The sequence below is a fragment of the Pieris napi genome, chromosome 5 (assembly GCF_905475465.1).
Source record: "Pieris napi chromosome 5, ilPieNapi1.2, whole genome shotgun sequence".
Classification (NCBI taxonomy): domain Eukaryota; kingdom Metazoa; phylum Arthropoda; class Insecta; order Lepidoptera; family Pieridae; genus Pieris; species Pieris napi.
The window spans coordinates 11,315,758-11,340,391 of NC_062238.1; the positions used below are offsets into that span (position 1 = coordinate 11,315,758).

The following is a 24,634-nucleotide window of genomic DNA, read 5'->3' on the forward strand; positions in this document are numbered from 1 at the left end:
CAAAAAAAACCCTACATTATAATACTGCTACACTAACACTATGGGGCCGACTAATTTTTGCATAGAGGCCTGTGCCTGACACGAACCATGCCCATTTCCAATTTTCCTTCCTCGTGCATAGAATTTTTTTTCTATAGGGGATAAACTACCAGGAGGCTCAGCTGATGCCAAGTGATAGCGCCGCACATATACACAGTGCTCTCGCGAGTGAATTGGCGGCCTTTTAAGAATGGATACGCTCTTTTCTTGACCCTAAGACCTCTACGAATAACTAAAACTAGATATTAGAAAAGCTACTGAACAACTCATGCATGAAACAGAGAGTGATGGTGGCAGAAACACCTCCATTAAAAATTTAAATATATTGAGTATACAAGCACCTAAAGCTACCAAGCATTCGCTCAATTACATCTAAATACCTAAAAATATCGAAACACCGTCTTCAAACCGAGAATTATTTAAAACAGACGTGCATATCACAGCCAAAATGTCTGCCACACACCACCTCTGCTCGAAATTCCAACCTTTATATATATTTGTCTAACACGATATGAATAAGCGACGGCTCGTAGCAATTACGAATGGTAAAACCTTATTATAATAAACGAGTCTATAGCTGTCGCCCAAAATAGTGTTCCGATTAAATGTTTCAATTGAATCGACAATTTTACTAAAACCCTTTTATGTTAAAATCTGTTCAATTTATGAGTAGAATATTCCTGAAAAAAATCAGTTAAAATTGTATTTTACTACTAATAACCACTTACTAAATATAAAAACCACAAGAAAAATTTGTCTTGGTTTTGGAAGGTTCCGTAAATTCCGGTCTACCCGATATCGGGTCGCTAGTATATCAAGTTTATCATTTCCAATCGATACGCTAGAACGACCAGACGATTCGAGCGTTAAACTTACTTTCTCTCTTCAGCTGTTTATAGCTCATCATTAAAATACACCTGTCATACACGTGTCCCTGCGTGCATGGTCACAAGTCGACCGTAAAATTAAGTTATTTATGTATAATGTTATATTTTATTTATAACGTTTTCTCTGCAATTCGTACTTTACCGATATATGCTCCTAAATTTTCTTTTTCGGTCTTAAGTCGAAATTTGTACTGATAATTCACGATGTGTTTTTTATTTAGCTTAAACGGAACACTATTTTGTACCACTTAATAATTTCTAATATCAGTAATTCCATTATCAATTTACAATGTTTATTTTTAAATAAAACATTTTTAACGGAGAATTTTTATATAAATCGTTACGAGTGCTTTTATTATCTTTATCGATCTTCTAATAAATTCACGTATCCGTCAAAAAAGTTTTATTTGGCACGCGTAAAGCTAAGATATTAACATGTAGGCAATATAACCCTACATATATTTAATAACCAGTTTTAATTTCTTCTATATTAATTTCTGCAACCAGTTTTTAGTTTCTTGTATCTACAAATATTTTAAACGTCACCAAGCTAAGGAATATTTAAGCAATACATTTCGTCCGTACAAATTCATATGAAGTTTAAAAAATCTTTTCTCGTAATATACTTCATGGACATAATATAATACTAATTTTGGTCACTAATGTTATATCGCGTGATGTTTTAAAACCTATTTCAATTTATAATATTCTTGGAGTGGGGTACGGACGAATAACAAATAAACGTGAGGTGGTATAGTTTACTCGAGAACGAATGCTCGTCTTTCTTTATTATTACTATGCGATTGTATAGTTTAAATTATTTTCGGATTTACTAAAACAATATAAAGTGTATATAGCAATGTTTCTCGACGGGAGGTCCACGCCCCACAAGGGGGCAGTTTGCTAATTAAGGGGGCTGTTCGAAAATTTATAAATTTAAAAAAAAATTACTTGTAATATAATTTTTAAAGTCTAGTTGTTTCGTAAATAATTTGCTCCTAAAAACTATTATTTAAGTTAAGCAATTCATTAGATATTAAAAATGATATATGTTACATATAGTCATAAGAATTTTAGAAAAGCTAAGGTGGGGCATGGCACAAAAAATGTTGGGAAACACTGGTAAGTAGAAAAAAAAATTGTTAAATAACGTAACAAAAAATTGGTTGCAGAAAACTAAAATCGATTAGATATAATAATATGAGTAATATACCATTTACAAGTCCAATAAATCTTAAGCCAATATTTTGGGTTACGTAATGCACCTTAATACATCATGATAAGGCTGCTATTTCAATGAGACTAATTTTCTATGAAACATTAAATTGTCTTGCTCTTTACGCAATTCTTATTTAAGCATTCAAGTACAAAAATGTATGTCGAATTAAAACGCGTTTATCTATGCAAAATCAGATTAATCATTTAGTATAACGATACCGATTTATATTTACATACTAATTAATTTCCTGTATTTAAATGCACGAAAAAACACAATTTTAGTGTCCAGCTGAATTGTTGATTTGATTTCATTACATGTTATAAATACGCGTTTTAATATGACAAACTATTTCATGGTATTCAGAACATGTATTGATCACTGCACTCTTACAAAGTCTGTGGCGTGTATTTGGACGGCTGTTTCTTCAGCCGTCGCACGGATCACTGTCAGTTGTTCTTGTCGAAGTTGTGGAATGCCCAGTTGAAGGAGGTGGTCCATGAGTTCTTTTGCGCCTCCACGAACTTCATACGAAAGTGCTCTATCGCCTTTTCTTCGGATAGATCCATCACCTGTAACAAATAATTCATAGTAAAAAGACCATTTCAGACTGCAATCTACATGGTCTTCACATCTGACCAAAATTATGTCTGGACTTTAAAAGAGACTGTGACCTCTTGAGTTTGTTTCGGCGTTTCTTCTCAGAGTAGTCAGATAGGAAACGTCGATCTCAACTAGTTTAAAAAAAAAATGTTTGACGTGTAAAAGTGTTTGTACAAACCTACTTACAGAAATAATTCCTAATTTAGGCTGAATTTGGTAATGAACAAAAAATACTGGTATTATTGTGAAAAAGCGTGGGGCGCTCTGTGCCATATTTTTCGTCTATCGTCATTTTCAGCCTAAATTAGGAATTATTTTTCACTTTTTAGTTTGATGAGCTTTAAAAGCGTGTTTTTTAACCATATTTATTTTATTTTTAAAGTGGGTCAAAATCGAGTCCGAAGGAGTCGGTTACATACATACATATATACAGGTGAAGCTAATAATAATAAAGCGTGTAAAAAACATTTATCATTTAAAAAGTCATGAAAACGATTTTGTTTACACAAGAACAAAAGACTTTCCCTTATTAGAGACTGTATGTAGTGTTATTTGACACTTTCTTATGTTAAACATCCTTTTAAGTAAATTAGATTAGTTTTAAATTACCATTTGGGCCTTCGGGCCAATCAGTGGTTAGACTGGTCGAGAAAAATATATAACTTGTTGATCTGATATTCTGATTTCGAATCTTTTTATAGATAATATACAAGTATTTGATCATTAATTAGCATACTTATCAATATATGCAAATGGTTGTTTACTATTCGCATTACAAATTTAAGATTAAATTAACATATATAAGGAATTATATATCAAAAAATTTAACAATTTAAATATAGCCTATAATACAAATAATATAGCATTCTAAAAAAAGTTTAAAAAAAAGTGTTTTTCTAAATTTAGCATTCTATTGATTTGAAACGAGTCCAGCCAGTGGTAAAGTTTATTCGTTACAAACATACAAAAATGCAAATATTTCCTATTAATATATCACTGTGTTCATAATAAGAAATTGTGAATTCATATAATTTACACATATTGTTACAATACTTATAACAGAAGAAACGGACGCAGAAATAACATATCTGCTCTATACCCCAGAGCGCATGCTTAGGGTAAGATTCGGACACGAGACTAAGCGCTAAGTCTGACTCACGTACGTCCAAATATATTGGATTTTGACACATGGGGGTACGCAATCTTGTTTCTAAATCTCGCCCTTTAAGGGTGGTTATAATTGACGTTTTTTAATTTAAACCTTCGATTAAAACCGAGTTAATAACCAATTCTCAACATATTATCTTTGAAAATACGCTATGCAGATTTTGAATTTATTAAAAATAACTATTTTAGAATATAGAAATTTGATAGTTCTTACCAAAGTCTCTCTCAAATACTGAAGATCCTTTTCGGAGCTGAGTTCGGGAAGACCAGTGGATATCATCATTGAGAACAGAGACAGTATCAGATGACCGTGTTTCCTGAGTATTTTAAAGGCCTGCAACACATCAGTTAATTTGATACACTTTATATTTTGTGATTCATAACATATTTTAATTGAATGAATAAATTTTATTTATAGTAGCTCAACACATTATGTAAAATGCTGTATCTACAGTATATGTTTAAACTATCTTTTCTAAATTACATGACAATTTGTAAAAATAAATGAAACACACTTTAGATTTTACTAGTAATTTTTAGTGTGTTATAAACGAAAATCTAATTGCACCAAAAAAGTACTGACAAAAGTAGTCTCGTCTCTTTCTATCGCAACGCAGATGCCGAAACCTGCTCATCTACATGCTTATAAAGAGTACCTAGTGCTGCTAGATGTATATCATATCTGCTAGAATATGGTAGAGTTATATCTGTACTCTAGTGCATATTATGCAAAACAAATATATATATTCCATATTTATTATTTGTGTTCGTTTCTTTAACGCTAAATAAAAAAAATTAAAGACTTTCTTTCTATGTGCGCATTTAACATTCGCTCGAACGGTGAAGGAAAACATCGTGAGGAAACCGGCTTGTCTTAGACACAAATAGTCGACCGAGTGTGTCAGACACAGGAGGCTAATCACCTACTTGCCTATTAGATTGACAAATGATCATGAAACAGATTCAGAAACCTGAAGCCTAGACCTAAAAAGGATGTAGCCATTAATGTATTTTTATGTAATTTATAGCTTAACTTGCGTTTGCGTTGATTTCGTGTCAATCGTGATATATCAATCAATTGCTATAAAACCATCACGATTTGCTCATTTCCTTAATTTATTGGCGAAAATCGTATCAAAATTCACAACTTTGGAGTTTAGCGCGTTCTTCGCGGCATTGTGCTCGAAATATATATATGTAAATATTTTTTTAACAATACAACAACAAAACTTTTTAACATTTTTTTCCAACGAGGTCGTATTAACGAATTGTTTACTTTAGGAAAATCAACATCTAGAATAGGACAGAAAATAGTGAAGATTTAAAATAATTGTTCGGCCAATGGACTTGTGCATATTATGTACACCTCTCTCTTTAACCGGCAGCTTATTGCTGATCTTGCTCAGAATTGCATGTGGAGCTGACTATCTGTTTCCACCGATTTCTGTCCAACGCCTCTCTTATAACAGTGTATAGTTTTGAGGACAATGAGTATTTCATTTGATCGGTCCATCTGGTTGGTGAACGGCCACATGATTTTTACCTTCTGTTATCAAACACGATCATTTTATCCAAGTTCTCATTTCTTGTATCTTGTATATATATATTTTTTAAAGACAATTTACACCAATTGACCCAGTCCCATGCTAAGCTGGTGAAGCTTGTGTTATGGGTACTAGGCAACGGATATACATACATATTATAGATAGATAGACATATAAATGGATATTTAAACACCAAGACCTAAGCACAACACCAAATGCTCATCACATCGATGTTCGTCTCAGCCGGGGATCGAACCCGGGACCCATGGATTCGCAGTCAGGGGTACTAACCACTAGACAAATGAGTCGTCAAATATTGATTATTACATAAGTAGACTTTATAAATATTTTAAATTACTTACAGTTTCACAAAGCTCTTTAAATATCTTGAAATCCAACTGTTCTCCAACCCCGCCCCTCTGCCCTTTATTAATCACGTGAATGAAGTCGTGAGTTAATACGAACGGTACTCTTTCGCGTTTAAACCCATACTTCTGTTTAAAATGTCCTAGGAAGTGGCCGAAATCTATATGGAATAGCTGAAAGGAATTTTTTAATAGTCAAATTTGGTAAAGTATTAGAACTATTTATTTAATACTTTGAAACATCAAGGTTTATAATAATTTACCAAAAACATTTAAAGATCTTCCTTTTAGTCTTAAAACACTTACTTAATTTAGCAGTATTGGAATGTATTATTATATTAATGATTATAGTATAAGTGAAAAATTATAATTAATATTAAATTTATGACAAAATATATTTTAATATTATAAGAATTGACTATAATGATATGAATGATAAAGTAACTTTTTTGTAAAATTCTAATTATATTTATATAATTCTCTCCTTTAAGACAGATTTGCACGCCTAAGTAGAAGAATATGCAAAGATTAGATTGTACCACCATACTATTTTTGTACCATATTCTTGCAAATAAATGATTATGCAATATTAGGTAGTTAACATATTTATCAACGTAAAACGCACCTTAACACAAGGTCATAAATACGTAATAGCAATTTATTCCAATTACTGTTAATAAACGAATTCAAAACAAGATAGTAAAGTTAGATTTACGTTACTATCTTGTTTTGAATGTTTTTAAGACATAAAAACTAATACCAACACAAACCCGACATTTTCTATCAACGTTTAGATAATTACATAAGCGATTAATTTTTTTTAATAATTGCGGGTCCAACACTTTGGTGTTAATGTTGCAAATATTAACTTTATTTTATTGTATTATATTTTTTGCATTTTCGTAAATTCACTTGCAACAATTCCATTGTCTGTTTTTAAAATCTTTATTGTGCAACCATCCAGTACTCTGTGGCTTATTCTATAGTACATATATTAAATGTTGCATACTCTGTGACCATTCAGAGTAATTAAAAATATATATATATATATTCAATCATTTTAACAAATGTAGCAAAAATTGTTGACGAAAGATATAATCAGAATCGGTATATAATATTACTTTTAGAAGATTTATAAGAAAAATTAATTTCAAAAGAACTTTAGAAAAACTTCGCAGACTTTATCATTAAGATTCGTTCTACATACCTGTCCAGTCTTTTTAACCATAATGTTGTCTGGATGTCTGTCCGCAATGCCCAACACATAGGTCGCGACACAGTAACCCGCACAACTCATAGTAAATTCTTCAACCGCTTTATTCAACGCACTCTCACTTTGATTTTGTTTCCGGAGCCATTCTGTAAAAAGAAAATTGTATGTTATAAAGAATGGAATAATGCTCAATTGGAATTGAACATTACGATACCTTATGGTGATCATAGGTTAATAAAACTCTTAAAGAATAAATTATATCTTTAAACTCGACATTAAATTTCTGTATTAAAATCTGCACTGGATTAATATCAACAATTTGTTTAAGTTAATTAAAATATGCTATAGTTAAAGTATACAAAAATATTTACTTTTCTATAATAACTATATATTTTTTATATTTCGGAAAAATAAAATATATTAGGTATGTATGGAATTGACGTGAAATTGGTTAATTTTTGAGAATACGTAAATCCCTTAAAACACGGTACTCTTATAACGCATTTTCATATTACGCGATTAAAGTCCCTTAGATAACACGGATATTCCCCCATATAACGCGGAGATGTCACACGTCATATTTTTGTACCGTGACATTTATAATGATTTATAAAGTTTTAGATTTGTATAAATATGAATTAAAAATTATTTTGCCAAAGAAGTTTCACTTCTGACATGCGTACTTTGTACGCACGCACTTTTAGTTTAATATACGATTTAAATCGCCTTTAACGAGAAAAGTTAAACTAATCATTTGTAATCTAATACCTACAACGCGTTTTCTATAACGCGGAACCAGTCTACCGTTTTAACAGAGATTACTGTATCCGTAACATACAAAAAGGTTTTATATATAGATAACACAAACTCACGAAACAGATTAGCCTTGGATATAGTGGAGGCTGCGTTGAAAAGCGCGCTCTGCTTCTGAATGTTGGCGACGGTCTCCGCTTCCTCTACGACTTCTATCATACCAACTGCGTACTCCATGGATATACAATTGTACGGGTTCAATCTGTTAGGAAAACATCAGAAACTTTTGAATTGATGCTGCAAACTAGTATAAAACGTTTGCTTATCTTGCCGAAGCCAGAATAAATTATTTGAAGAAGTCTATTAAGTATGAGGGTGTGCAATTATTTAATCAATTACCGTCTAAAATTCGTAATATTAGCGCGTTTAACCAATTTAAAAGGGCATTAAAGATATATGTCAGAATGAGGGTAGACTAAAATTGGGACGGCTAATGGCGATGTGTATCTCGATCGTATATACATATTAAGTTTCTCGTGTCAATAAAATCCTTTTTGTAATGATAAATAAAGATCTTTAAACATTAAACTTGGCATCCTAGTGGATCTTGGTGATTTTCTTAGACCAGATGGTCAGCCATCTGCGACTGACATTTGCGTTTTAATCGCGCATAGAATAAGATTACTAACACTTTATTTATATCACAATAACAGGAGGAGAAATATTATTAAATAAATGAAGACAGGATGTAAATGGCAGTCTTACTGTTAAAAGAAATTTCTTCCTGACGTCGGATTTGTTTGATGTGCGCTTGTCATATCACACTCTTTTTAATAATAAATCTGTCTAATTGCAGCGTTTTAATTAAATATGTGTGCTCTCCATAATGTGAACACAATTTGACAGAGACGTTAGTTAAGCGGGAAAATCGACTGATGAATGAATAAAAAATATATTTTTCATTTTTCAATTTTAATTAAATCAATAATGCTACTGAGTGCTTTATTTTTACACACAACACAAAAAAAAAACAAATTGTCAACAATGACGTAATGTGCTAAATTTAAAACTAAAGGACAAGATAAGAAGTACAGAATAAGAAAGAAAACAAAAGTTATTTATGCACTATCCCATTGCCAAACTTAAAGGCCGGCAACGCAAATTCATTCATGACGCAAAAAAAAATTGTTTCTGTATAAAATTTTAAGTGTGTGTATTTTTATCCACCATAATTATTAATAATCAGTAATTAAATTAGACAAAGCAAAAAAAGTTTTTCTCACCTAAAATCATACCCCGCATTCTTCCAAATCCTATCCATAATTCTGAGCATTTGCAGAGTAAACATATCCTGGCGAAGGTCATCCCCAATTTTTAGAATAATCCTGATATCTGTTCCCGTCGGGTCCACGTTTTCAAACTCTAGTAACAGGGGTCGCATTTTACTATCCTTTACTGTACATCTGTCGGGTCTGGAAATTGTACATTAAATAATTAAATTAAATAAAAACTTTATGTATTACCAAATGTCATATCCTCTTTGTATTTAAGTTTTAAGTATAATAATATCTATCTATTTATTTTTCCAGTAAGTTAAGTAAAATAGAGACAACAATTTTTTTTGGGTATTTTTATTAAATTTTTTCAGCCCCCAAAATTGATGAATTTACCGCAAAACGGTTCATAATGCAGATATTACTGTATGTGCAATAAACGAATTTCCAATTTAGAAATTAAGCGAATATATATATATATGTATATACTAGCAGATTCGGCCAAGCGTTGCTATGGCTCAGGTTTCTGTCATAATACATAGTAGTAAACTATTCAAGGAAAACGGTAGGAGAACACCAGTCATGGGGACCAAAATGGTTTTTTGGTGGTTATGCTATTTAATTCTAGCTTATGTGAAACGTTGGTACTTTCAACACAGCGCCATCTGTTAGAATTATTGTGACTATCAAATAATAAACAAATATTTTGCAATCAAATGATATTGCGGGTATAAATTGAGATGTAAGCTATCTTATCTTTTAAGTTCGATCAAACTACACAGGGTGTGCAAATTTGATTGATATCGGTTCGGTAGTTTAGAAGTCCATTGCGGACAAACAACGTGACACGTAATTTATATATATTTATCTTAGTATAAATAGTATATATTATTTTTTCAAGCGAACAAGATCTTTTAAATAAATATCTGAAACTTACTTGATCCGTTTACAAACAAGACTAGGAGTTAAAGGTGACGCAAAATCACATAACTGCTCCATACAATGTTCTTCCTGCAAATGTATGTGAAGCGCCGCACGGGCTTTTGATATTTCCTTCTTTTTGCGAATCGCTTGACTAACCCCTGCATAAATATATTATAAAAAATAAAATTTAATAAAATTTATTTATTAAATATTTATTACAGTGTAAACATTATAAATTTATTAAAAACTGTTATTGAGACAAATAAATCACTTTAAATGCAAATTGATATTAGATTGGCTGGATCATGAAACATAAACAGAAATCTGAGGCCCAAACCTACAAAGCTTTTAGCGCCACTGATTTGTTTAACTATCATTTACCACACTTTTTTTATTTAGTCCCAACCCAAAGACCCAAGCGCCAAATTGAATTCGCGTTAAAAGTATGTAAGGTAAGGAAACAGAAAAAATTTACATCAGTTAAAAAAATTCAAAATTGAAATAATAAAATATATTATGGAATTAAGTATGTATAATATGTATAATATTTGTTATGGGAGAGCTGGGACACTTAAAATTGACTTACATAAAAGAGTTCCCAAATCGAACTCATTGTAATGCATATCAAGTTATAACAAATAAAAAAAAAAATTTTTTTTTTAGAAAAGTGAAAGTAACCAATATAAAGTAAATAATAGATTCTGATCAACATGGGGCGTAGTATTTTAAACTGGACTGTTAAAATTAACTCGTGAAAAATAACATCATTTTTTATTGCTTATTTATTTTATTTTCAACAATTCAATAGTTTGTAATATCCCATCGTCCATCTACTCCTTTGATTTGAGAATAAGTTTTTTTTTATGTACGCTCATTAAAACCTATATGAATTAATGATATTTGTTTTTTTTTTTTAAAGTCACAGAAAACACAAACAATACTTACATTTAAGTTTATCGAGGCATGTGATCTGTCTCGTCAGTGTGCTGATGTGATCTTGGCAGCCGCGACAGTACGCCTCCAATACGAGCCCGAAACGAACGCATACGGACGGAACGTGCATTTCTGATCTGTAATTATACATATATGTATTTTGGGAGATGTTTTAAGCGGTCTAGTTTACCGGTCTAATTGTCTAAAGAACCTATAAAAAAAATTGTCAATGAGGATATAAAAAAAAATTATCTCGAAAGTATTCACAAAAAAAAAGTAATAGTGACTACGATCTTTTTGTAAAGCGATAGGGTGCCTATAAAAAAAATACCGCAGTTGGGGCGAAATGGTAAAACTGCTTAAAATATCCCAATTAGGGGCCTCATAGCCTAGCGGTCTTATTAAGTGGCAGCTAGGTGAGGGGTACCGGGTTCGATTCCCGGTTCGAGGGCAAGTTTTAATTTAATTTAAATTTGTTCTCAGCCTTTGGGAGGGTTGTGCGGTACCGGGCGAGTGCCTAAACCGTACATGGAGGACATGGTCGAATTTCTAAGGCAAAAAAAGAACGAATTATAAAAATCTCATACTTGACGCTGGCTAATGCACAAACCGTGCCAGAGCCATAAAAAAAATACCAATTTGATACTTGATTCTTAAACAACATATAAATATAATATATATATATATATATATATAATATAAAATATAATATAAGACGCAAGAAGTTCAAAATCAAATAATCAAAAAATTTAAAAATGAAGTATTTTTTAATTTCACACATCTTTTTTATCGATTAATACCTACCTTAAATGCCAAAAGAGGTAGTGTCCAATGGTCCTATTCTTAAAGGCGCGTTCCAATAAAAATCTCGCGAGATCACACATCAGATACGATTCGTGTTTCAATGCTTGCACTAGTTGTAATAAATATAATAATAAGTCTTCATCGCTGTAATGATAATGTTAACCTCGTTAAATAATATTATGTTAATGATAATAATAAATCGTGTATTATCAAAGAAAGTGGTACATTTCGATCGATTAATTATAAAAATTCGTACAAACAGTCATACAAAATAGGCATGCAAATGTCATATTAATTATCATAATGTCATAATAATAAGTTAAGTTATTTATAATTGTTGTCAAACTTATGGTCTAAATATTCCCTTGGCTTTATAAATTTAATCAGTAAGGAAAATTTAAAAAGAATTAATATTTTTAAATACACTGTTTTAGTTGTCTGTCTGTCCCTTTTCATCACAGCGTAGACACAATTTGATAGAAAGAGACGAAAGAGTATTTTGTTATAACAGTGCAATAAGAATGTTTTTATGAATATTTATATAATTTTAGGGGCCATAAAATCTTTATTACATAATATATTACATAGTAAACGCATTTAAATAAAAATAAAGCAAAGTATCTCTTTTTTTGTTTTTATAACTTATGTATTATTTCACACAGGATTATTTTTAACACTAGCGAAGCGAGGTTTTTAATATACATTCATAAATTGGAAATTAATATATAAATAAATTAAAAATAGACTGATTTTAAGTGATAAACACATAAATACTCACACTGCCAGAAGACTCGCAAGTGCGTTGCCGGCCTTTTAATAAATTTGTTCAGAAATACTTCTATGGCCTGGTTCCAGATAGTGTCTATAACTAAAGTGAGTTATAATAGCGATATTACTTACCTAATCTTAGCCAAACACTCGACCGCAAAACTCCGTACAGCCGCATCCGCGTAGGCATAGTCCAATAATTCCAAAGACGACTCGACTCGTAACATTGGCCAATTTGAGAGCATTCTCGCGACACGAGCAGTCTCTGCCCGTTCAGTCCATTCGACGCACGAGAGCAGCTTGGGCAGCAACTCTGGGGCCGTCGTTTGGAAGTACTCTCTGGTCAAATAAGACAAAACAAAAATAGTTATGAGAAAAATTTAGTGCAATCAGTCGCTCAAATATACTTAGTTTTCATGTTACCAAGAAAGTTTTTTTTAATAGAACAGGGGGCAAACGGCAGGAGGCTCATCTGATGTTTAATACCGCCCATGGACACTCTCAACACCAGAGGGCTCGCGAGTGCGTTGCCGGCCTTTTAAAAATTGGTACGCTTTTTTCTTATCTTTATTTAGAAATTCTATTTTCGTTAAATAATTATCACCAGGAGCAGAATCTACTGTTGGTAGAACCCAAGATATTGGATAAATTCCTGGTGCCGAAATGGGAGGAAGGCTCACGCAGTTCGAAAGAATGCCAAAATAGACGCTACATAGAATTACACTCCCCTCAATAACGACAATTAAATAAAAAGGATTTTTTTAGGTTGCCGAAATTAGTTAAAACTACGGAGCTGTGTACGTTGTTTTGTCGCTTTATTGCCCTAGCGACAAATAAACTCGACTGTCGGTACTCGTCATATGTACCGAACTTTCCAAGAAATGCGTTCTTTTTTTTTACAAATTGCGCATGCTTGCATGTACTTTATCACGAAGATGCACCAATAGCGCAAGAAAAGAATTAAATAAGTAAAGTAACTTTTTGTACAGTAAAAAAATAACAGATTACGCAATAGTGTTAAAATACGAATTATTTTTATGTAATTACTAACACTAGTCTGAAATAAACTTCCTTTCCATTTAACGGCAACTAAATAAAAAAACGCCAAAATAGACACAGTCCAGATTTTTTTATTTATTTATATTATTATTAGCACGTATACAGCGTGAATATAGATATACAAATACTTAAGTGATCATATACCGGTCTATATACTGATCATCAATTGGGGCTTTTACCTTAGTAATACTTAATTTACAAAGAAGTTTCACTTCTGACATGTGTACCTAGCACGTACGCACTTTTTTTATTTCCTAATGAGGTTTTAACTAACTACCACATTTACCGGTTAAACATAACTCACCTAGCTGCCCAAATATCTTTCTTTTCTTGTTCGTGCATTTCATACATGGGATCCTTTTCGGCGGTGACTCGTAATTTCTCAAAGTTTTCATTCAGTCGCGCCATTTCCGCTCCGTTCTCAAGTTGGTCTGCATACGATTTTATGGCTTCTTGCTTCGGGAATAAGATTGGGTGTTGGCAGTCATAGCTGGAATAATTAATAGATATATTATCTCACAGTATATTGATTTAATTTACATTATTAAGCAAAAAAAACCAATAATAATAAAGCCTGTTTATTTCCAATCAATTGTTTTCAATATACAATTAAGAGTTGTAGGGAGTTGATTAGTATTTTTTGTTGTTTATTAGTTGATAGGTATTTTGTACAGATAGTTACGCTTTTCATCCATGAGAGGTTTAGGTTGAGTAGTTTTTGATTAGATGAGAGGTTTTTGTACAGCTGGTTACGCTTTTCATCCGTGAGAGGTTTAGGTTGAGAAGTTTTTGATTAGATGAGAGGTTTTTGTACAGCTGGTTACGCTTTTCATCCGTGAGAGGTTTAGGTTGAGAAGTTTTTGATTAGATGAGAGGTTTTTGTACAGCTGGTTACGCTTTTCATCCGTGAGAGGTTTAGGTTGAGTAGTTTTTGATTAGATGAGAGGTTTTTGTACAGCTGGTTACGCTTTTCATCCGTGAGAGGTTTAGGTTGAGAAGTTTTTGATTAGATGAGAGGTTTTTGTACAGCTGGTTACGCTTTTCATCCGTGAGAGGTTTAGGTTGAGAAGTTTTTGATTAGATGAGAGGTTTTTGTACAGCTGGTTACGCTTTTCATCCGTGAGAGGTTTAGGTTGAGAAGTTTTTGATTAGATGAGAGGTTTTTTGAACAGCTAGTTACGCTTTTCATCCGTGAGAGTTTTAGGTTGAGAGTTGATTAGATGAGAGGTATTTTGAATAGCTAGTTACGCTTTTAATCCATGAGTTTTAGGTTGAGAGTTGATAAGATGAGAGGTTTTATGAATAGCTAGTTACGCTTTTCATCCGTGAGCGGTTTAGGTTGAGAGGTTTTTGATAAGCTAGTTACGCTTTTTATCCGTGAGTTGTAGTATTATTAGAAATAATAATATACAGAAACCGGATGCCAAGATCACTTACTTTGAGAATCTGACTTGTAGCGCAGCGCACGAATCAGTATTAGGATTAGCGAGTACAGTTCCAAGCGGGTGTAACAATACGTCATCGCCCTGCGTTTCGTCCGCGACGTGCGTCCACATGAACAACGTCACGGCCTCAGTACGCAACTGTTCCTTGTAGTCGAATACCATTGTGTTTACCCACGCTAGTCTGTTTATTGCGTCCTGGAAAGATTTTTTTATATAAATAAAGCTTTTTTTGAACCGGGAATTCTCTTTTCTTCCTGAATTACATACTAGGAAATTGCAATTATGTTGCAATATATTAACTGTAAAACATTATAGTACAATATAGTACATTAATGAGAAATAATACAATAAAGTAATGTTGTTACTTTTCCGGACAATGCACAGTTTAAAAAAAAATATTTTTTATTCAGTAACAAGTTACATTTTTAGCAGATATTGGAGCCCCTGAACTTAGTCTAGGGAGACCTGTACATCAGTTATTACACCATTAACTAACTTTGCGTAGCTGCTTTTTATATTTAAACGGATGTCTGTCATTTAAAAAAAAATGGAAATTTTAAAATCTCCACATACCTTTGTATCTTTTCCTCTCCGTTTATTTTTAGCTTTTGAAATTTCGTATATAACAAAGCAGAGTCTTGCCATTCGCGGGACACTACACACTTTTATAGGGAACTGCAATTCTTCGTCCCATTGCGCCTCGCCTTCCTTTGAAACGACCGCCACTTTCGTCTTTTGGGGTTCACAGAGTGACTTGCCACCGTGGTATATACCGGCTTGGCATACGACCTTAAAGTAAATAACATAATAGCTTTAATATACATATTTATAGGCTTTAATAAAGGCCGACAACGCACTTTCGAGCCCTCTGGCAATATGAGTGTCTATGGGCGGCAGTATCACCTAGCATCAAATGAGCCTGTTGTTGGCCCCCTGTTCTAGCACCTGTGGAGCACCGCACTTAATAAAATGGTGGACCCATAACAATAAAATGTATGTATAGACTCGTATTGAAATTGAAAAATGTGTCCGGCCAAAAAGGTTTGCCATCACTGACATGTCAAAAAATGATAGCTGTCAGAATTCTACGGAATTTAAAAATCAGAGTATACAAAAATTATTTTGTGCACAATGCTAGTAATACTCGTTTACCTAATTTTACTTTCCTGAAATAGATCGCAACAACTATAGAAGTTAATGCGACAGTTTAAAAACAAATAAAGAGTGGTAATAAATTATTACGTCCTAGACATTCGTCAAAATTACCGTCGTAATATACGGTCATTAAGTCCAATTAGATAAATACTACTGTAATGTACTGTATATATAAAGTACTAAGATAGTAATAATAGCATTACTTTCTATTATTTTTCCTGAAAAAAAAGGGTGCGTGTACTTAGGTACGCGCGTAAGAAGTTATACTTCTTTGGCATTATTAAAAATAGTTTTTGATTGCATGCATATAATTAATTACAATTAAATAATCAAAGACTGGAAAAGGAGTCATTATAGTCAATAAAGTTCAGTTTACATTTGAAAAAATAAATAAATATTTACTATTATTCTCTTACATTAAGTGTAACATAAATTCTATTATTATTCGAATGTTGTTTTTAAATTATGTCCAATGCCGTAGCATCTTCCGTGGGAAACTTCATTCTGTTAATTTTGTGTCACGGTGCGCACGCATCGTAAAATTTCACTCTCATCATTTTTCATGACGCGCCTAAAGAAGTATAACTTCAAAAATAGATTTTGCTTCTACGACTTTGTTCCCGCAAGCGATGTATAACATTTTATCGAAACAAGTTTTAGAAGCTCGCGTTAAAGTTCTTTACGATTAATAAAATAACTACCTCAACAAGTCTTCCTGGATCCACGTTCAGTCCACCAACAGTCTGTATCAAACAGGAGTAGTTCCGTTCAATCTTCCACGAGGACTCATGATTCTTTTTCTTTCGTATTGTGTTTGATTGCTCCGATGTAAGTCGTCTTCTCTCCGGCAGCGCGTAGTATTGCATATCACAGTCTGAAAACGTCAATTAATCTTTTAAGTTTTTTTGGACAGTAAATAACACTGTAATATCTTAATATATATAAATTACGTGTCACGTTGTTTGTCCGCTATGGCCTCCTAAACTACCGAACCGATTTCAATCAAATTTGCACACCGTGTGCAGTTTGATCTAACTTAAAAGATAGGATAGCTTACATCTCAATTTATACCCGCAATATTATTTTATTGCAAAATATGTGTTTATTATTTGATAGTCACAATTCTAACAGATGGCGCTGTGTTGAAAGTACGTTTCAAATAAGCTACAATTTAATGGCATGACCACCCAAAAAGCATGGTGGTCCCCATGACTAGTGTTCTCCTACCGTTTCCCTTGAATAGGTTACTACTATGTAATATAACTAAAACCTTAGCCACAGCAACGCTTGGCCGGTCTGCTAGTACTTTTATAAACATCTCTTCTATAGTATAATTTATTTGCACGTCCCGATATCCTCAATCTAATCCTATGGTAGAAAAATAATAAAGATTTGATAGATTTAGTAGGTTTTTTCCAACAGATACCGGCGAACATCTTGAACAAATGTCCTTGCCTGCGCAGAAGCGATTTTTAGGTATCACTGGGAGGGGGGCAGGCGGTAGTGCGCGGCGGCGGTAGAGTGACGATTGCGTGATTGGTGAATCAGTTGACGTTTGTGTCCCGCGTCCATGTAGGATGCACAAACATTCCCCCACTCCTTTGTTTAATGCTCAAGAAGTTTGCCGGTATCTACAGTCTTCTTCGCAAACTTTATTACTGAAAGTCATGCTTGTCTTGAAATGCCCTAAGCAACATCGAATTGCTGCCTCCATACCACTCTATCCATAGCTTGACTCAGTACATTAGGGAAGTTGAGACCCATTATTGTCTTTACCTGGTCAGAACAACGGGTAGGCGATTGACCCTGACTTCTCCTGCCATCACTCCTCCCTACCATTACCAACTTGTCAAGATCTTGATCAGGCCAAGATTCGAATGTAGCGCTCCGATCATATTCACTCCAATAACAATATGTATTTTTTTAATTAAAATTAATCCTTCCTTTGTTAATTTATAAACATTAAATAATAATATTGCTATAAATAAACAATACTTACAAGTTATTTTATCCATACTGACAGTCATGACCTGAGGTACGCCGTCCTTAGCGAGCATGTCTTGTATGTAGAGGAATTGTATGAGCGGATAATCTCCTAAGAGGTATTCCTCCCTCCCACACACCTTTAACACATAATTTCGTGGCTGTTCTCCTCGCATATTTAGCGAATTCGCTTTCTTACGAAATATCGTATCCACGTGTTGCTGTGGTGTGAGGTTTACGGATACGTTAGATGTAAATGAGATCTGAAATCAAATGAAATACAGTTGTTTTATCTTATATTTATATATTCTGAGGTTGGAGGGCTGCTAGTATCGATTAACAACACCAGGCATGGGAAAAGGCAACTATTGCTGGCCGTGCCGCAGTTGCTGAGAGTTTCACTACTTACGCGTTCAAAAATAGTTCGTAAAGACTGACTTATTCAGTTTAACACTGACTGAATAAATAATAATGGCCTTATCAATTACTTTTGTGACAGGTTTAGGTTAAAAAAATTTAAAAAAAAAGATATATGCTCATTTTAAGATTCTCGTTTCAAAGTCACAAATTTAAGAATCGTTATTATGCAATGACCATACTTTTAAGGTAGCTTAAAGGCTCAAATAAAGCCTGAATTGTGAATTGAGAAGAAAAAAGAAATTTTTGCGTTGATTCTGTGTTTACTGAACGGACTTCTTTTATATTCTCAATTAACTACTATAATTAAAGATATAGTTTACAATATTCAATTTATTTATATATATTTAGTTTCTAGCATTAAATAACTAATAATAGCAGCTATCTAATATATAAAGGCCGATTTACATTATCTTAGTGTTTAGGAGAGTGCTTTAGTACAACTTGAAAGGCAAGTTCTTTAGCGTAGCGTTTACTAAAGCAAGCAGCGTTTACATGTTTCAACTAAAGTACTATCCTAAAGCACTCTCCTAAACACTAAGATAATGTAAATCGGCCTTAAGATTTGATCCCTGTAGTAATTAAAGGAAATCTAAAACAAGAATATCACAGATATTAAAAATTGGATTCCAAATACTTTGACTTGCTATTTGAAGTCTGTCATAAATTTGATTACAAAACTTTTTCAACAATTACACCTGAAATAGTTTTTGTCAACTTGACGTAATTGTCATCAACGGCAAACATGTTAAAATCGCATTTTAATTTGCAAAAAGACGAAGTTGAAGAGATTGAGGAGGAGCCAATATCGACAGCATATCATGAAGAACAAGTAGGGGAAGTAAGCCCTGACGAGGAACTGGTACCGGTTTTCAAGTTCCCCGAAAGACGGCTCAATAAAGGCGAAATAAACTCACGATTGGGTGTCTTAGGAAAGATAGCATCAGGTGATGGGTGAGTTTAATTTCATGGACTCTATTTCGAATATAAATTCATGTACCAATGAAGTGTGAACGAAGTTCAGTCTGCGTGTTCTCAATCTTAATATATATAAATTACGTGTCACGTTGTTTGTCCGCTATGGACTCCTAAACTACCGAACCGATATCAATCAAATTTACCCACCGTGTGTAGTTAGATCTAACTTAAAAGATAGGATAGCTTACAGCTCAATTTATACCCGCAATATTAATTTATTGCAAGTATATGTTTATTATTTGATACAATTCTAACAGATAGCGCTGTGTTAAAAGTACCAACCTTTCACATAAGTTCTCCTACCGTTTCCCTTGTTTAGTTTACTTCTATGTAATATAACAAAAACCTTAGCCACAGAAACGCTTGGCCGGTCTGCTAGTATCTTATATTTTTTAATAAATAAGGTTCGAAACCTTCGAGTAATGAAATCCACGCTATTTTATAAGCCACATAATAGGTTAAGATGGAATAGCAATGAGGTTGAACCATGCCATGTACCAACCTCATTACTAACCAATTTAAGCGAGATTAAACTTAACAAACTTGATAGGTTTTGCTTGGCTATGAAATACAGTAAGCGGTTTTATACAAGAACTATTGACGGTTTATTTATTTCGCAATCCTACAGCTAACATAAATTATATATAACAAAAAGCAATTATACTAAAGATATAGCCAAAGATGGAACACATAATATATACAAGAAAGTATGGGTATTTACGTGACGATGTGTGAGTTGTGCACATGATGCAGGTGTTTTAGCGCTATGGATAATTAAGTAAGCAAATTCCGCGATAGCTTTAACAAGTCAAGGCTGTGGTGGTCATTGTATGTCTTTATAAAAGAAGTTGTTATTGGTTTGTAGTTGTTATACTAAACTATCTTTAGATTAGTCAAATGGTTTAGACCAGGTCTTAGCTTGTTTATCTATTCCGTGGTGTAAGCCAACATAAAGCATTATTACTTATCTTTTTATTCTGCTTTTATACAATGGCGGCGACAAAACAAAACACTGCGAAATAATGGCGGTGCGCCGTGGTTGATACGAAATGCTTAGGAATATTTAGGATTTACCACTAAGAAGATATAAATAGATCAACCGAACAATAAAAAAGGAGACTTCAGCAACACGTCAAAGCGTCTGACCTCTTGGAAACGGCAGACTACGTGTTTCGGATGAGAAGGGCGAGATTTGCCGCAGTTTAATAGTTTGCGATTTACGGAGGGAAAACAAATCATTGTATTTGCATTTTAATTGCCTCAATATCATCTAATCAGTCATAAAATCTGATAAAGTCTGATTGCAGATGGGTGAAAAATAAAAACTGTTTTTTTTTTTCAGATACACCTACTTAAAAGCATCGTGTACCGGCATGAATTTAACAGACCTATCGGCGTTCAAAACCTTCAAACATCTTCAATACATAGATATATCGAACAACAACATCAATTCAGAGAGTTTGCAAGTCCTGTCAGAATTACCATTCCTCTTATTAATACACGCAGACAAAAACCAACTAACCTCAGGCTATTTAAAACGTATGAAATACTTGCAAGTGATCATTTTTAATAACAATTTGATAACGTCAGTATATGATATCTACCAACCAGAGATGAGTACCGTTGAAGTTGGATACAATAAAATTAAAACTATTCAATTCGAAAATCGTATGCCAAACATTAAATGCCTCGATTTCAGATATAATTTTATTGAAGACATATCATACATTGATTTTCCTAATTTAGACAGCTTGTATTTAGCTGGTAATAAAATAAAGAGTTTAGTCGGAATAGAGAGATTGAAGAATTTAAGAATTTTGCACGTGCGAAATAACCCCATAAAATCGCTTAATGGATTTGATTCGGAACACAAGAAACTGCAGTACGTCAATCTGCGTAATTGTAAAGTTTCTACGTTGAAGCAAGTTAAGAAATTACGGGTTAGTAATTTACATTTCGTATATATATGCTTTGGTATCGATGTAAAGTGAATGTGAATTAAACTCCAGCTGATATTATTCCTGGAGATTTAGAATCAATAAAAATGTCTAAATAGCCTTTGAATTTAACCCAAAACCTCTATCTTAAATGACAGGAATCACGCTGATAGAATCATCTAATTATTACACGTAAGCAGTTTAGAAAATAGGAATACGATCACAAATCAACAACAGTCAGCCAGTCTGCGTTGAGCATAGAGAGCCTAATTTTAATTAAGTAAAAATAATTCATAAATAAAGTTCCTTTAAAAAGTACATTTAAGTTTTCGGTCTAACACATCTTAGCATGATTTGGTGTTCCAAAGTTCGCATATGAAATTTTAGTAAGAGATTTAGGACCCAGGAATCCCAGATCCATCTTATGCCAACTAGGCACCAGGAACAATAGTTTATGTAACATATAGTTCTGTCATATTTCTATAACATTTCAAACTTAAAGAAAAATATAATTTTCCATTCAAACTTCTAGGTGCTAACGGCCCTCGAAATACTTGTTCTAAAGGGATGCCCATACATGGGAGGGACTGGTGAAGAAGACGCTGAAAATCCAGAAGAAGAAGACAATGCTGAACTGAGAGTAGAAGTCTTAGCAGCACTTCCTCGAGTAAAAAGACTAAATAAGGGTGCTGTAACTCCAGAGGAACGGTATAATTGTTGTGTTTTTTGGTCTTCAAAATTAACAATGCAAAAAATATATTGGTTAATCATTAGGATATCTTTCCATCTCTAATTCATATTATTAGAGAAATAATTATTTAACATTAATTTAATTTAATGTATTATTTAATTTAACTATACTTGGCTCTTGCAATTAGAAACTTTCATTTAGAAAATTAAATAGGTTAAATCGCGCTTTATTTTCACCTTTTTACATTTAACAATATGTAACTTATCAATAAACTCCTTTGCATTCAGCAAGCATTGCCAGAGATATCATAATATAATTTTAAAAACTACTAATTTAATATGATTAGTAGCTTTTTCCTATATATCACCAACATCAGTGAGTTGTTTTATTAAGCCAGTTACCACCAGGCAATGAGACAAACATTTAATTATGTTTCTCATTATAATAATATTTATTTTTAAGACAATTTAACATCTATGTTGAATAATCAACATAATTTAGAAATCATGATGTGAACTGTATCTTTTGTTTAGAACTGAAGCTAATGATTTAATGAAGCAGTGGATAGAAGAAGGAGAAAATGATGAAGAAGAGTTGGAAGAAGAAAATCATGAACAAGAATCTATAGAGGAACCATAGAGAACTTATATACTAGGATATGTTATTGAACTCTAAAATATATAAAATATATTAAATGCTAACCAGTTCCTTTTAAAAAAAGCAAATAAAAACTCAAAACTCACCTCTGTATTGGCAACTTTAGTGACAAGTATAAAACAATTATTATTTAAATGGCTATTAAGTGTAATAGGTACAGACGGGCTGTCAGCCAGTCTTGGTGGGCAGTGGTATTTTAATCTGTCTAAGGGTGTGCTCTGTGCACGCTTCATTAAACTCTCTTCAGCTAGACATCTCATTCGCATTCGAAAGTCATTTACTTCAGAACTTCTTAAACTATCAAATTCATTTAAACCTAGAAAATAAAATTAAGTTTTGCATAATAAAATATAAAATGTGAATTAAAATAGTATAATGTCAATGTCTCATATTTATAATAAAGATTTTATGATTAATTAATTATTAATTAACCCATCAAAACTCAGACAAGAGTAGTGCTTATTATTACAACATACCTTTCCCAATTAATCTGCTAATTTGAGTGTTAAGCAAGGTCTCTCCAGGCTTATCTATGGATCTCTCAATTATCATGAGTACTCCAAATACTGGCCGTATGTCCCGAACACGCTTATTCTCATCATCAACTTCTTCAGGAACAGCCAATGAGTTGATGAATTGAAATACATAACCAGACATTTCTCGAAGCATGCCAAAGAGTGGCATCTTCCCCGCCAAGTCCCATATTTCCTAATAATTTTGTAACAAGTAATGGAATGTTGAAAGGTTTAAGTAAAAATTAAATTACTATTTTTAATGTAAACTCAAAAGTAAGACACATTGTAATGATGTTAACTACAGTTTTACAAAATTTAAAAATAATATTAACTTGATGTGTAATTTGTAAACAAACATATATTTTATAATTAAATTATTTAAATTAATACAATATTTGCCATTGTTAAATCATTTACATATTTTGTGAAGTTTCTACAAAAAAACAAACTACTAGAAAAATATGTAAACAAGTTGTGTCATAATCACTCATGCTGCATGTGAGCAGTAAGTGATGTAAACAATGCTCCACTTTCTAAAAATCAAAGTCACTTATCATTGTTCACATTACACAATAGTTTGACCCACATCTAGTACCAAATGATTCATGATTCAACTAGATACTAACCTCCTTAACATCTTGAAGAGTTGCATCCCAGCTAACTGATACTGGTAAATAAATTGAATTTGGCATCAAACACGTTAAATCTACGTAATCCGACGGCGTGGACGTCCAATAATCCCAACTTAAGGGACAACTCGGCGCAGGAACCATTGTTTTGATGATTTCTCAACTTATTACACAAACAACAACGCCCGACACATTTTAACACCTTTCACTGAAAAACATTCTCCAAGGCGACCGTAATCTACGGATGCATCTGTAAGCACATGAGCCACATGTTAATAGTTGTTATTGAAAACGCGATATTGAATCATAACATTTCCTGGTATTTTGATTAAGGGACAAATCGCCATTCGAAAAACTGTCATTGATGTTACACAAACAATATTTTTTCTGTAAAATCAAAACAATAGAATCAATATTTTTATTTACCTCCCAATCAAGAATTGACATTATTTTTTAACAATAGCAATCACTTAATTATTTCACTGTAATGAAATTTTTTACGAAGTAAACAGAAATAAAAACAGATTTTGTTACGTGCAAGAAGTAGGAGTTTCTTCACTGGCACAGATTAGTAATTATTATAATATTGAATATTTACAAATTTCCCAAAAAACCATAGGAAACGAAAGATAACACATTAAAGTCTATAGAGCTAAGTTTAATAGATTAACTTTTGAT

General features: G+C 32.7%; 2 protein-coding genes across 3 annotated transcripts; one reads left to right on the forward strand and one right to left on the reverse strand.

Annotated features, from left to right (window-relative positions):
• Nucleotides 1-1,069: 1,069 nt before the first annotated feature.
• LOC125049398 (phosphatidylinositol 4,5-bisphosphate 3-kinase catalytic subunit delta isoform) lies at nucleotides 1,070-24,540 on the reverse strand. 2 transcript variants are annotated; one of them, XM_047648647.1, is made up of 19 exons: nucleotides 24,383-24,540; nucleotides 23,954-24,206; nucleotides 23,289-23,520; nucleotides 22,899-23,128; nucleotides 18,149-18,395; nucleotides 16,851-17,023; nucleotides 15,568-15,783; nucleotides 14,987-15,189; nucleotides 13,854-14,039; nucleotides 12,623-12,829; nucleotides 11,723-11,866; nucleotides 10,931-11,055; nucleotides 9,999-10,143; nucleotides 9,071-9,259; nucleotides 7,907-8,049; nucleotides 7,029-7,180; nucleotides 5,819-5,995; nucleotides 4,127-4,246; nucleotides 1,070-2,714 (listed from the first exon to the last, which is right to left on the reverse strand). In XM_047648647.1, exons 2-19 carry the CDS (start codon nucleotides 24,098-24,100, stop codon nucleotides 2,592-2,594), a joined length of 3,159 nt encoding a protein of 1,052 aa, XP_047504603.1. In that variant the 5' UTR covers nucleotides 24,101-24,206; nucleotides 24,383-24,540; the 3' UTR covers nucleotides 1,070-2,591. The 2 variants fall into 2 exon arrangements, with proteins under 2 accessions (XP_047504603.1, XP_047504604.1); XM_047648648.1 differs by having other exon boundaries at nucleotides 24,491-24,535.
• LOC125049399 (leucine-rich repeat-containing protein 23-like) lies at nucleotides 19,262-22,998 on the forward strand. The gene is made up of 4 exons (XM_047648649.1): nucleotides 19,262-19,503; nucleotides 20,870-21,467; nucleotides 21,997-22,172; nucleotides 22,689-22,998. The coding sequence occupies exons 1-4, from the start codon at nucleotides 19,295-19,297 to the stop codon at nucleotides 22,792-22,794; spliced, it is 1,089 nt and encodes a 362-aa protein (XP_047504605.1). The 5' UTR covers nucleotides 19,262-19,294; the 3' UTR covers nucleotides 22,795-22,998.
• Nucleotides 24,541-24,634: the final 94 nt, after the last annotated feature.